General features: G+C 38.4%; 1 protein-coding gene and 1 pseudogene across 1 annotated transcript; one reads left to right on the forward strand and one right to left on the reverse strand.

Moving 5' to 3' along the window:
* Positions 1–2,205: 2,205 nt before the first annotated feature.
* LOC105060159 (uncharacterized) lies at positions 2,206–4,142 on the forward strand. The gene is made up of 4 exons (XM_010943769.4): positions 2,206–2,592; positions 3,261–3,331; positions 3,443–3,671; positions 3,765–4,142. Exons 1-4 carry the CDS (start codon positions 2,458–2,460, stop codon positions 3,957–3,959), a joined length of 630 nt encoding a protein of 209 aa, XP_010942071.1. The 5' UTR covers positions 2,206–2,457; the 3' UTR covers positions 3,960–4,142.
* A 7,072-nt stretch (positions 4,143–11,214) lies between these two features.
* On the reverse strand, positions 11,215–12,129 carry LOC105060313 (nitrate reductase [NADH] 1-like; annotated as a pseudogene).
* Positions 12,130–14,670: the final 2,541 nt, after the last annotated feature.

Genomic DNA, 14,670 nt, shown 5'->3' on the forward strand with positions numbered 1-14,670 from the left:
GATGACAAACCAGGATATCGTCATGGGTAGCGCAACGGTGGAACTTGGAAAATCCCAAGGAAAATAAGGAATCGAACAAGAGAAAAATAGGGAAGCAAAAATTTCAAAAAAATTCAGCAAATTCGACAGCCGATGGCGGTCACTGACATGATGAGAAAGAAGAGAAAAGTAGAAAGAAGGAGGGCCGGTACCATGGCTCCGATAAAATTTTGATGGAATGAAGAGGGAAGACCTCTCCCCTTTAATAGAGCTGGAGGGGAGCAGTGGGAAAAAGAAGACTTCTTCCCGGAGTCTTTTCTCAATTTTTTTTTTTTTGTTTAAATTAGGTTATTATATTTTTCAAACTATATTTAATACCAGTCAATTTCAGGAGGAGCCAAATATCTATATATACAAAATTTTATCTCAAATATTTCAGTTATATGTCGAAGTTGTGGAAAAGTTTGGGGAGGCCAAGGACGCCCCCCCCTCCCCCTCCCCCTCCCTCTCCGGCAGTCCGCCTCTGTGTGTAGGAGTATATCCACATAAAATCCTTAGTCTGTGCAATATCAAGACGCAACTAAGCCCCAACACGATGTTTTTATACTTCCACCATCTTTGAATGTGATTTCACCTATTGGTTTCCGATTACAAAGAAGAAGGGGAGTTTCTAAAATAAGATATTGGAAAAAAATATAGCTTGTTTGAGAAAGCTAGGCCGAGAATCAAGAACAATGGGCTTTAGTGTGCATACTGAAATATTTTATGCTGACATGAAAGTCGCACTTAGGAGAGAATTTATGAACCCTACGAGATACTTGCATTCCTTGATTAAAAAAAAATATTGTTGTATTTTTTTGGTCATACTATAAACAAAAAAATTGTTGGAATTTCTAAGTTTCATTTTCAGATGGAAAATTAATAGCAGCCCGAGCTTTCTGATGGAGCTCTCGGATAGCTGGGGCAGAGGGTTTCCTAAATAGCCCTAACATCTGCCTACTTCTTTCCAAGGCAAAGTTTCCAAAATAGCCCTATTGGTTTTGTAGAGAGGGGATCGTTTTTCCCTTTCTTTTTTTTTTCTTTTGTGCAGTCCATTCAAATCACCATGGATCTTTTGAACAGGAGGGAAGGTCTTTAACCTGGTGTGGTAGCCGATGGACGAATCCTCCCTTGGATTCTTCCACCTTTTTGAAGGATGCTTTCCCAAACCGACCGTCCTTTAGCATGTGTGGTGATGGAGCAAGGACTTGATGGCAGATGGGAGTCTTCATGTCGTGATGCACGCATGGGAACTGTGGATGGACAAAACAAAGGGCAGAGTGGGACTGCTCACGGGCTGATGATATCTCCAAAGAAGATAAAACCATAAACATCTTGACATAAGTCCGTCTCTTTTCTAAATTGTCCCAGAAGTACAAGTTTAATTAATTATAATTAGTAAGTTTCCAAGCAAATAAGGCCTTTTTAAAAATTTTAGTATATCATCAAGAGGAGGAACTTTCTATGCCGGGCTAGAAAAGAATGGAAAGTTGTGATTCTTCCCCGGGCAAAAAAACCAAGAGGAGTGATCAGAAAAATTTTAATAGGACAGGGTATTTTAGTAAAACTATAATCCATTAACTTAATAGAAGTCCCATCCACCACCATCACAGGGGTCTACAAGGTACAAAGGCAAACAGCTGCAACGTCAGGGGAACAGCTCCCATAAATTCTCTCCTCTCATCTCACCCCAACCTACATGTACCACAGTAGAGAAGAAAACTATCAGAGCAGAGAGAGAAAAAATCCAATCTCCCACCCTTCGCAACCTCCACCCTCTTTTCCAAGGAGACTTTGTCCAAGGAGACCTTGTCCCCCCTCTCTCTCTCTCTGTCTCTCTACATCTTTCCAGTTTCTTTCCCATGGCCCAAGTGGACCAGGATTTATGTGAGGAGAGAGAGATGACAAAACAAAAGGGGAGGTGCGGAGAAAAGGGAGGAGAGAGAGGGGAAAGAGAGAAAGAAGGGGAGAAGGAAAGGATAGGTGTCCTCAGGGGTGTATCTTCCAAGTTCCAACCAACCCATCCACATCCCTCCCCTCCTCCAGAAAACAAAAATAGAGAGAGAGGCCCCCAAGCAATGCCAGAAATGCCCCTCTGCAAGCCCAGGAAATCTACACCTCCATCAAAGCTTAAAAAAAAAAAAAACTCTCCTTGTTCTCCAATTCCCGATTTGTATGGGCCTCTTTCGGGTTTTGTCTTGGTCAGACCTTCTACACAGGGAGAGAGAAAGAAAGAGAAAACAAGGGGAAGGAACCTTCCCCTTTCTCTCTCTATCCTCTCTACCTACCTTTATTTCTCCATTATCTCTTCACAATCTCTCTCCGCCTGTATCTTTATGACTTCTTATTGGCACCACCTCTCATAATAGTCTTCGCCTCCCCCTTTTATTCCTCCATCTTCCCTTTTCCTTTCTCTGGAGAGAAGGGGCCAAGGAGAAGATGATGAAGAAGGTGAGAAGAGTTCCTCTCATGGAGTCGTCTCCACCGTCTTCTTCGTACATGGCTGCCGGGGAGGAGGCCAGGGCCCGGTTCAAGTACCAGGGGCTGTTGCAGGACTACGAGGAGCTCGTAAAGGTGAGATCTTTTTCTTCTTTGATTGATTAGATCTTTGGGTATTTGAGAGTTTTACGTTGCCGAGATGCGTTTCTTTGGCCGTTATTTGTTGGTGATTTCTTCTCAGGGGCTTATTTTCTTCCATGATTTGGGGGATCTGGGTTTTTTTTTTGGGGGGGGAGGGGTTCGAAATTGGTTCTTTTTCGTATTATTTTATTTTATTTTAAGGGTCTAGGGTTTCCCTTTGGGAGAGGGGTTTTTCATGTTTTCCTGGCTTTTAGGGATCTGGGGATGTTTCCTGCTTATTTTGTTGATTTCATGGGTCCAAGTCGCTCAGATTGGGAGATCTGGGATTTTGTGTTTCTTTTGTGTGCGCGTGGGTTTGCTCGAGATTTCCTTCTCTTCTGTTTTTAATTTTTAATTGGTTGGGTTTTGCGTTAGGTTTTTTTTCCGCCAACTTTTGTCCGATTCGATTTTTATTCACATTTTTTAAAAAAGAATTCATTCGCTTCTTTTGTGCCCCTTTTCCTTGAGCAGTAAAAGTTTTTTTTCTTTATTAAAAAAAAGCCAAATCTTTTTATTTTAATTTTTTGGTATCTCAATGGAAATTTTGTAATTTTTAAAAATTTATAAGATCTTTCAATAATTTGATTGCTCTTTTTCACAAGCTATCTGTAATTTGTTCATAGGAATCCGAAGCAAAGAAGCAAAAATTGCAGTGGGCAAAGCAGAAGAAACTCAGGCTCTCGGCTGAAGTCAAGTAATACCCCTTCCCTTTATATCTCACCTTGCACACATTTATCTACTTCCTAATTATATGTTAGACTCTTCAAAAGTTCTAAACTCTGATATTTATAATTGGTTGTTTTAGATTCTTACGGAGAAAATACAGGTGTTTATTAGAAAACCCTTCTCAGGCGACCCTATACAGACTTAAGAAACAATCCCGCAAAATGCCGTCAACATCTGTTTGCATCTATGAACAGCCAAATCCAATTGTCCAAAGTGAAGTACCTCCAAAAGATAGGAATCACAGAGCAGTGGAGGCTGCAGCTCCAAGCACTTCTACTGCAATAGATTTGAACCAGATCTCTTCACCGGTAATTGATTGATTCCTCCTTTTATCATAAAACTGAATGGATACACTTTTGAAGTTTATTGAGGTTTGTTAATTTGGTTTTTGTTAATTACAGAATGGTGAAGAAATGGAGGAGTTTCAGGTGGGGTGGGAGCCCCTGAAATTGGAGAAATCAAAGAGGTATTCAACTGATGGCGAGGGAGGGGCTAATGATCTTAAATTATCAATTTGTAGGGATGTTGGAAACAATTCAAACCGAGTGGGTAAGAGGAAAATTTCATGGCAAGATCAGGTAGCTCTCAGGGTTTGAAATTCTCTGCTATAACATGGGCGAGGAAGTTTGTTTCTTGTGCCTTTCAATCATCCATCTCTTAAAGGGCACTTTTTTCCCATCAAATTTGGTGTGTAAAGGAGCAACTGAAGGGAAACTTGTATTCCCTTTATACATGAAACTTAATAGAGCTGTGAAATGGTAGCATCTTATTGACGACTACATATTCGCAGAACCATTTATTCTTTACCATTTTATAAAAGCAGGAGATTTTTCAGGTGTTGGATGAAGATGTGGTTGGAAGAATCCGTGGTAAGATTGCTGTTAAGTAACCTAGAGCAAAATGCCTGGAAATCGTGATACTTAAGTTGGTTTGTAGTTTAGACAATCTGGCATGATCTTTGGTTTGTAGATTGCTTTCTTTGTTCCCATTGGGTTCAGATTTTCAGACTTATGGTATGGAAGTTTCAGACTACTTCTGTGGTATTTTACCTTTTAGCAACAGAATTTGGGCTTCTGCTGAACTGATTTGTGGATACAATCTAAGATGCTGTATTTGTGTCAAAATCTGGGAGGGAGGGTTTGCAGCTATGTGAATGTTCTGTTGGTGGTGTAGGGGCAATCTAGCTCAAATCGTCTTTGTTTGCAACTTTTCATTTCCATTCATTTGCATTTTCAGTGGGGCATCGAAGGTTCAAAATGCATTTATCATATTGTATTGATCATAATTTAATTTGAAATTCTGCGGTACTAAGCTATAGACCAAAACAAGAATCTCTCCACCCGTGGGAGGGGGAATATGATTTTTATGGGGGCTATTCTTTTGTTAGTCTTGGTAAAAGATGCACTATAAAAAAATAATAACAAAGAAATAACAGATGCGGTGTAGTCCGAATTCAATTTTGCTTGTCCTGGTTTGCGGTCCTTACAAAAATGTTGTTTGATGTGACAACAATATTGGTTTCGTCGAACCCTAATATTGGAAGGTTTTTTTTTTTTTTGTTTTTTGTTTTTGTAGACATTAAAATTATTCAACTGTTCTAAGTTTTTTTTTTTTTTTTTTGGTTAGTTTTACTTTTTTTCTTGAAGCTCTGATCAGAAGGAAGATTAACAAAATTGTGGGATGCATATAGGTTGCTATATTTATTTCAAGAAATTAAAAATAGGGGGGAAAGTGGGATGCATAATGTTGCTGCGAGATTTTAAATCTTAGATGGAAAGATTGGATGAAGTCATGTTGCTGCGAGATTTTAAATCTTAGACGGAAAGATTGGATGAAGTCATGTTGAAGTGGTTATAATGGTCTGATCCAAATCTTCTTCAAAAAAATCTGCAAAATAAGTCAAAAATCGACTTTTGATCCTAGAAGAGAGCAGAAAGGTGTGGAACTATAGAGTTTGGATTGGATGGGAATTAGAGCTTTTATTTGAGAACTGATAAGATTTTACTTTGGTTGGACTTAAAAGGTGTGGAACTATAGAGTTTGGATTGGATGGGAATTAGAGCTTTTATTTGAGAACTGATAAGATTTTACTTTGGTTGGACTTAAAAGTCAGCATTTATCTGGAGGATTTCAGATTTTTTATTTATAAAGAGGTTGATGAGGCAGTTACAGAGTTTGTTAGATTATTAGAGGAGTTTATTAGATCGTTGGAGGTCAGCTATAAATGAGCTAGAGTATAGCTATATGTATTAGTTGAAAATGATGTCATATTTAGCTGTATATGCTAGTTGGGGATGAGTTGTAGTATAGCTATATGTGAGATCGTGGCCAGCTTTCACAGGATGACTGTGACCATTAATGTAATAGTTGACCTCCATAAAATCGAGGTGAGATCAAGTATCATATGAGACTTCGGATGTTTTAGATATATGGAATATTTTGCTTCAGGTCGGTATTTATATGAGCTGAGATGAATCATGTTGGTATTTATATGAGTTGAGATGAGTCAGATCGGCATTTAGTCTTCTAAGGATGAGGTCGGCCTCCAGATAAGCTCGGTCTTTTAGTTTAGGTTGGCTTTTAACCTCGGCCTTCTGGTGAGGTCGGATTTATGATGAGCTAGCTTCCGGTTTAGATCGATTTTCTGATTATCTCGGCCTTCTGGTGAAGTTGGATTTATGATGAGCTCAACCTCCAGTTCAAGTCAGCTTTACTGTCGAGCTTCATATCAGTATTCTTATCAATTTGAGAACTCCTAAGTTTCGAGGATATTATCTGAGATGGGATAACCTTTACAACACTTGCCCCCCACTTCTGAGTCCGAATAATTTGCTTTTGGACGAAAGAAGTAGCCCAAGAAAAAAGTTTTTAGCTTATCCGAGGTGACAAATCTTTATCCGATATAGCCTTGAGTAGATTAGATTTTCATTAGAACTTTAAGATATCCTCGATCTAGAGATTGATATTTTATAGCGCTTCAAGGTGACCTCAATCTTGAGATCGGTATTTTATAGAGTTTCAAGATAACCTCAATCCGGAAGTCGGTATTTGATAGAACTTCTAGATAACCTCGATCCTTAGATCGGTATTTGATAAAATTTCAAAATAACTTCAACCCTTAGGTCGGTATTTAATAGAATTTTAAGATAATCCCGACCCTTAAGTTGGTATTTGATAAACTTTCAAGATAACTTCAACCCTTAAGTCGGTATTTGATAGAACTTCAAGATAACCTCGACCCTTAAGTTGGTATTTGATAGAACTTCAAGATAACTTCGGTCCTTAGGTCAGTATTTGATAAAATTTTAAGATAACTTCGATTCTTAGGTCGATATTTGATAGAACTTCAAGATATCCTCAACCCTTAGATCGGTATTTGATAGAATTTCAAGATAACTTCGACCCTTAGGTCGGTATTTGATAGAACTTCAATATAACCTCGATCATTAGGTCGGTATTTGATAAAATTTCAAGATAACTTCGATCCTTAAGTCGGTATTTGATAAAATTTTAAGATAACTTCGACTCTTAGGTTGGTATTTGATAGAACTTCAAGATAACCTTGACCCCTAGATCGGTATTGATAGAATTTCGATCTAGAGATCTTATCTTCATGTCCTTTGGGGCTCTGTCGATCCGGAGATCGAACTTTGATGAGGAGACCTTATCTCTATGCCCTTTGGGGCTTTGTTGATCCAGAGATCGGACTTTGATAAGGAGATCTTATCTCCGTGCCCTTTAAGGCTCTAAATTTTGATGAGGAGATCTCATCTCCGTGTCCTTCGGGGCTCTACCGATCTAGAGATCGGACTTTGATAGAGAGAACTTATCTCTATGCCCTTCGGGGCTCTGCTGATTCAGAGATCGGACTTTGATTAGGAGATCTTATCTCCATACCCTTCGGGGCTTTACTGATTCAGAGATCGGATTTTTGATGAGGTCGGCCATCTGAAGATGTTGGCCTTCTGATGACGTTGGTTTTCTGATGAGCTTGATCTTTTGCTAAGTTCGATCTCCTTATGATCTCGACCTCCTGATGAGGTCGGCCTTCTGACAAGATTGGCCTTTTAATGAACTCTTCTAATGAGGTCGGCTTTTCGAGGAGCTTGCTTTCCTCAGCTTAATCTTCACCTTATCTTTAGGCTTGATTCTCACCATGGCTTTATTTAATTTATGTTTTAGCTTATATGCTCAAGAACCTATTGTCTTGCAAGAGAGGAGTAGAATAGTAAATGGGGTTTGAGAGTCTATTACCATAAAAGTTATGAGTTTTGTTTGAGAATCTTTGGGTTCTGCTAGATTCTTTTTTGTTTCTTGCCTCAGCTTGGGCTCAAGCTTTTGCTTTATATTGGCTTGATTTTGACTTCATTTTGGCTGTGATTTTGACTTCGGCATGGCCCTATTCTTCTCTTATGATCTTGACTGCTTGTTGTTCGGCTTTGGCTTGATCTGTGCTTTGGATCATTTTAATTTTGGTGGGAGATCAGGCTCTCTCTCTCTTTTTTTTTTGATCAATTTTGATCTGAGCTTTAGAGACACCCACAGGCCTCCTCGGCATTGTCCCAGGTTATATGCATTCAGTGGCACCTTTGAGGATTTACGGTGCTTATACAGGACTCAATACGATGATGCATCATTTGAGGATACTGACTATATTATAACTTTCGCTTTGTCTTTGGTCCAGTATGCCCCACAAAGTCTCCAACAAGATCAGTCCGTTATACTTCAAGAACCAAAGCGGTCAGGTGAGGTTTGACACCGAGGGCGTGCGTACATGAAGAGGGCTGTGCTGGTGTCGAGAGGCCATCAATCGGCTGTGCTGGTGGGAAGAGATGCACGGGAGCGCACCGGAGCATATAGGAGCATCGCAGATTTCAATTCGGCTTGGGTCTGACATCGGGAAGCATGTGGGAGTGCAGCAGTTTTGACGTTGGTAAACTACCGACCTGAAGTGTTTGGCGCCAGCTGGTCTTGAGAGTTGACGTCGGGAACTAATCGATCTGGGGTGTTTGGAGCTAGGCATGCATGTGGGAGTGTGACAGACCCAGGTGATTGTCGATCCATCGATCTTGGCTGTAGGAGGCACACGAAAATACTGGGGAACTTGGTGAGGATCGAGCTGTCAGCCTTGGCTTCGAGAGGCACCGACCAGGCACGCAACGGGCGCATGGGGGAGGCACGGCCTACAGTTTCGGCAAAGCTCGAGACCATGGACACAAGGATGCACATGCCGAACGGATCTTGGAGGTTGACAAGCATCGAGAGGTCGCCGATCGAGCGGTGTTTTGACGCTAGGAGGCTCACGAATATCGGGAGGTCGCCGATCTAGCACTGTTTTGATGTCGGAAGGCTCACGGATGTCAGGAGCTTCACGGGCGTCAAGAAGTCTCGGGGGGAGGGAACCGACTTTCTTCTACCCTCCTCCCTCTCTCCCTTTCATCTTCTTTTTTTTCTTCCTTTTTTTTGTCTTGTCTGGTTATGTCACCTGTAAGGTGACTTCGGTCGTGTCCGAGGCCAGATGCATGAGGATCTTCTCCTCTCTTCTTCTTCTTCTTCTTCTTTTTCTTCTTTTCTTTCTTCTTTTTCTTTTTTGTTTACGTTACCTGTAGGATGATGTGATGGACATCATTGCACCCATTTGGTGCAGGAGAGCCAAGTCGTGGAGGGCTACTCACAGGTGACTTCGATCATGTCCGAGGCCAGATGTGTGAGGATTTTTTTTTCTTTTGGATGTCACGATCTTCTTCTTCGAAACTTGAGTTTCTTCAAATAGATATCTCGTTTAGACAGACTTTCTTGTCCTTGTTTGATTTTTTTTTTTGGCTCACCTGCTCAAGAACCTATTGATCTGCAAGAAAAGAATAGAATAATAGATGAAATTTGAGAGTTTATTATCATAGAGGTCATGAGTTTTGTTTGAGGGTCTTGGAAAAAGAAGAGGCTCGAAAGGATATTTTTGTCCCTCATCATATTCTCGAGCACCAAGCTTGGCCCTTTGATTTTCTGAATTGGTGAGTGTTATCACCTTACAGTATGTGGGGATCGTCCCCATTGATGTCATGAGTTAACAGCTTAAGGCTCTGAGAGTGATATGGTAAGGTGATGTAACCTGATATGACTACACAGAGAGATCTGACCTCCTGTGGATAAGAATTAAGATATTATAGAAAACTTTACTGAAGTCTTTATTATCAGTGTGCTACCTTTTTGGAGAAAAACTTTCATCTGCCCCCCAATCTCCATTAAAGTGGAGGTGAAATTGCTTCTGGCACATCTCCAAGGGAAGATCGTGAAGGCATAAAGTTGTCTTGTGCTCTCTGATTCATCACTTTTCTACAAAATTTTTAGGCAACAGGGTCCTTTCTCTAGTACCAATCTGTTGCTATGAGGCTCAAAATTTCAAGCAAGAAAATTGGATGAAGCCATGCTGGAGTAGCTAGCTATAGCGATCCGATCCAAATCTCCTTCAAAAAAACTTACAAAATAAGTCAAAAATCGATGGAGATCCTTCAGCTTTTGACCCTTCGATGCTTAAGTCGGTTTGAGCCTTGAGAATAAAAAGTAAAAAAAGTAGAAGAGAGCAGAAAGATTTGTGTAAAACTAGAGAGTTTGGACTAGATAGGAACTAGAGCTGTCGTTTGAGAATTGGCGAAGTCCTCTATTGGCAGAGTTTCACTTTGATTGGATTTAGGAGTCAGAACTTACCTAGAAGATCCCTAACCTTCTATTTATAGAGAAACTGATAAGGTCGTTATGAAATTTGTTAGACTATTAGAGGAGTTTGTTAGGCCGTTAGAGATTAGTTGTAAATGAGCTTGAGTATAACTGTATGTATTAGCTGGAAATAAGATCATACTTAGTTGTATGTGCCAGCTGGGGATGAGTTGTAGTATGGCTACATGTGAGATCATGGCCAACTTTCACAGGACGACTGTGGCCGTTAGTGTAATAATTGACCTCGATAAAAGATTGAGGTGAGATCAAGTATCATATGAGACTTTGGATGTTTTGGATATATGGAATGCTTTACTTCAGATCGATATTTATATGAGCTGAGATGAGTCAGATCGGTATTTATATGAGTTGAGATGAGTCAGATCGGCATTCAACCTTCTGAGGATGGGGTCGGCCTCCAGATGAGCTCAGTTTTTTAGTTTAGGTCAGTTTTCTGATGACCTCGGTCTTCTGGTGAGGTCGGGTTTATGAAGAGCTCAGCTTCGAGTTCAGGTCAGCTTTCTGATGACCTCGATCTTATAGTGAGATCGAATTTATGATGAGCTAAGCCTCCGGTCCAAGTCGGCTTTACCATCGAGCTTTACATCAATATTCTTATCAATTTGAGAACTCCTGAGTCCTGAAGATATTATCTGAGGTGGGATAACCTCCATAACACATAATATCCATCTGGATCTACTTTTATATCCGAATCAATCTGGATAAAAACAAAAATTTGAGGATTTGATTAATATCTGTATCTATATCCATAAAAAAATGGATATAGATAGAAACCATCCGATTCATATCCGAATATCCGAATCTATCTATAATTTTATATAATTTTATATAGTATTTATTAATTTTTTAAAAAAATATACAATCACATAAACATGCTATTGATTTGATTTAGGATAAATTACAAAAATCCTCCTAAGATTAGGTCAAAATTATAGGTATATTCAATAGTTTTTAAAACCTACATTTACACCCTTCATATTTTATTTAACCTTATAGTCTAACCCATGTCGTTAAGCAATCCGTTAATATTAAATTGGATCTAGTTGTCACATCATAATAAATTTTTGAAATGATCAAAATAATCTTGAATAAAGATTTTTTTTTTAAAAAAATGTGAGATCCCACTTCCTCTCCTTCTCCTCCTCCCCTGGCCCAACTTCTATTCCCCTTCTCCTTTGTTGCCGCCGCTATTGCCACTGTTCCCACTCCCGTCTCCACCCTCCCGCCCAACCCCCACAAGCACCGCCAGCGCCTCCTCCCATTGGTGTGATCCTTGTCCCATCGATGATCATTGCGAGCCTTCCCACAAATCTTGACTTGCTGTTGATCAGGAAGTTTCCTCGCCCAGAGTACTCAATGTGGCCTACAAGTCTCTTGACATCAAGGATGGAGCCCATAGGAAGCGATTCCAGGAGTTCGAAACGGCCGACCTCATCCATGGGGCTAGTTGGGGTGTAAGGCCACATGCAGAGTTTTTCCTTGCTGGTGGTGCTTAGAAATATGTGCTTCCCGATGGGGAGGCCTAGAACTTGATTGCTGGAGGGGAGTACGAAGTAGAACAAGTGAACATCGCACACGATATAATAGTCTTGGATATAAGCCTGCAAGGTATCTTCCCTCATGGATTGGTTAGAGCTTCAATGGGATTTCTTGAGGCCTCATTGATGGCTACGAGGTTGGAGAGACTAAAACCACCATGAATAGAGTTATCAGAGGAGTAGCTGGTGACGATCAGCTCGTCGATGCAGCAAGTGTTGATCATGGCCTTGGCCTTGTTGGAATAGATGGCATCAAACTCCATGCAATCGGTGCCTGCATTGATGAGGATGCTGTCCGTACCACCAGAGTGATCTTTGATGAAGCTGGTCCAATCGTAGACATGGCCATGGACAACGATCCAAGTAGAGTCCTGGATGAGTGTTTGTGGACTTCTGACATAGTATACCATTTCTTAGAGGTGTTCATGAATGGGGTGGAGATGCTCTCAAGTCCATCCTCAATGGTCTCGAGGTGCTTCTGTCGGGCCATCCACCCACCCACCAGAAAAAGTGTTGAAGAACATGCAGTTTTCTCCATGCTGATTCGGGAACAACTCAAACCATTCTGGTTGCTACAAAGTTTTCTAGCATAAAAGTCCCAACTCTTGAAGCTTCTAATAATGTTCACTTACTGAAAAATTCATGTAATAGTAGCAAAGCAAAACCTGAAGATGACAATAAGCAGCAGACAATTGAAGTAGTAGAGATGAGACATATGATTATCAAGGCAGCTGAGACACTTCTATCTATATCTTCAGAGAGTTCAACAAATCCTTTGGATCAGGTAGCTAGCAATGGACAGGTAGAAATCGAGTCCAAGGAAGGTAGTGATTGGCCTGGCCAGGGAAATGAGAGACCTCAGGATTATTATATTGCATTGAAAGACATCAGTGAAAAATGACAGACCTTAGTGAAATATGTTCTTGGCCAGTTCTTTAATTTTGTCAGGAGGAAGTGTTGGCATCAGAGAAATGACATCAAAAAGTGTTGCCAAGGGATGGATGGAGAAGGAAGTGTTGATGTCGGAGAAGCATCATTTAAAAGATCAAAAAAAAATAGAGACCTCAAGGGTATTTTTATCTTTTTATATTATGTAAATAGTTTGACTAATACTGTTAATTTATATGGATGTAAATGTAGGTTTTACAAACTACTGGGTGTAAGTGTAATAAACGAAAACCTCAAGAAGATTTTTATAATTTTTTTTATTATTATCTATTTAGTCATATCTTTGATTCTATGGTTATAAAGTTTAATTATCCAACTTATATCCATAATTATATCCATACTTTCAGTATCCGAATTGTATCTATATCTATTTAAAATAAATATAGATATAAATTTTTATATCTGAATAATATTCATATCCATATTCATATTTATATTCATAAAAAAAATAAATATAGATATAAATATGCTGTGATTTGTATTCAATCCGATTTCACTCTTAACTAAAAAAGGCTTCCTCCTCCCATTTAAATAGTGACATGTATTGCATATACTAGTGGCAACCGGCGAGCTTGATGCATGGTCGTCTGTGGCAGGAAAAATCCACCTCCCTGATCTTGATCCATGATATAAAAAGTCCTAATATTCACCCTTAAATGCAAGTGAACGCTGTCAAACGAGAAAACTGGTCTCTAATGGTGAAACCTAGTGATACATCACCATGCAGACTGTTTTCTATCTTTTAATTAAGACATTTTCAAATGAACATAATAGGTTACAACCCTAACTAGCACTCAACCCCAATGTTGTGGAGATTTAAGTGATAATAATGATAATATTTTATATTAAAAATTATTTTTATCAATTAATCTCGTGATGGTATTCAACAGAATCCTTCAATTTTTTTTCTTTGCACAAACCTTGATTTAGAATTGCATAGCTAAAAGCATTCGGCATATCTCATTTTTCTGTATCTTTTCTGAAAATTTTCTTTGTATCGTCAAACTTTATTGCCTTACAGAAGCCTTCCACAACCACTGTGTAAATACAAATAGCTCATTTAAAAAATAAAAAAATAAAATTTGATATGTGGTATTGCAGAAAATTATTCTATAATCTTTCGTATTAATACGAAATGCCATCCCTGATATCCATCTATCATTTTACTATTATTATATAGATTTAAAATATTTTTTATTTTTTATTATACTATTTATCTTTTATTTTTATTTAAAAAATAAAAAAAATTTAAAAAATAAAACTTGACATGTGGCGTTGTAGGAGATTATTCTATAATCTTGCGTGTCAATAGGAATGCCACCATAAAAATATAAAAAATAAAAAAAAATTGACACATGGCATTGCAGAAGATTATCTGATAATCTTACATATAGATAGGTATAGATGACATGTGGCATTGTGGAAGATTATCCTATAATTTTTTGTGTCAATACGGAATGTCATTTTTAATATCTGTGTATCATTTTACTATTATTATATAAATTTAAAATATTTTTTTTATCATATTATTTGTGCTTCTATTTTTTATTTAAAAAAAATAAAAAAATAAAAAAATAAAATTTAACATGTGATATTATGGGAGATCATCTTATAATCTTACGTGTCAACATGGAATGACATCCTAAAAATATAAAAAATAAAAAAAAATTAGATACGTGGCAGTGTAGGAGATTATCCTGCAATTTTATGGATCAACATAGAATGCTATCCTTAATATCCATGTATCACTTTACTATTATTATATAGATAGATGAAGATGACGTATGACATTGTGGGAGATTATCCTATAATCTTCATGTCAAGACGGAATGCCACCCCTAATATCCGTGTATCGCTTTGTTATTATTATATAGATTTAAAATATTCTTTTTTATTATACTATTTATAATTTTATTTTTTATTTAAAAAATATAAAAAATATAAAAAATATAATTTGACATATAACGTTGTACGAGATTATCTTATAATCTTATATGTCAACACGGAATGCTACCTTTAATATTCGTATATCACTTTATTATTATTATATAGATTATATAGATTGTTATATAGATATAGATGCATG

The sequence above is a fragment of the Elaeis guineensis genome, chromosome 1 (assembly GCF_000442705.2).
Source record: "Elaeis guineensis isolate ETL-2024a chromosome 1, EG11, whole genome shotgun sequence".
Lineage (NCBI taxonomy): Eukaryota > Viridiplantae > Streptophyta > Magnoliopsida > Arecales > Arecaceae > Elaeis > Elaeis guineensis.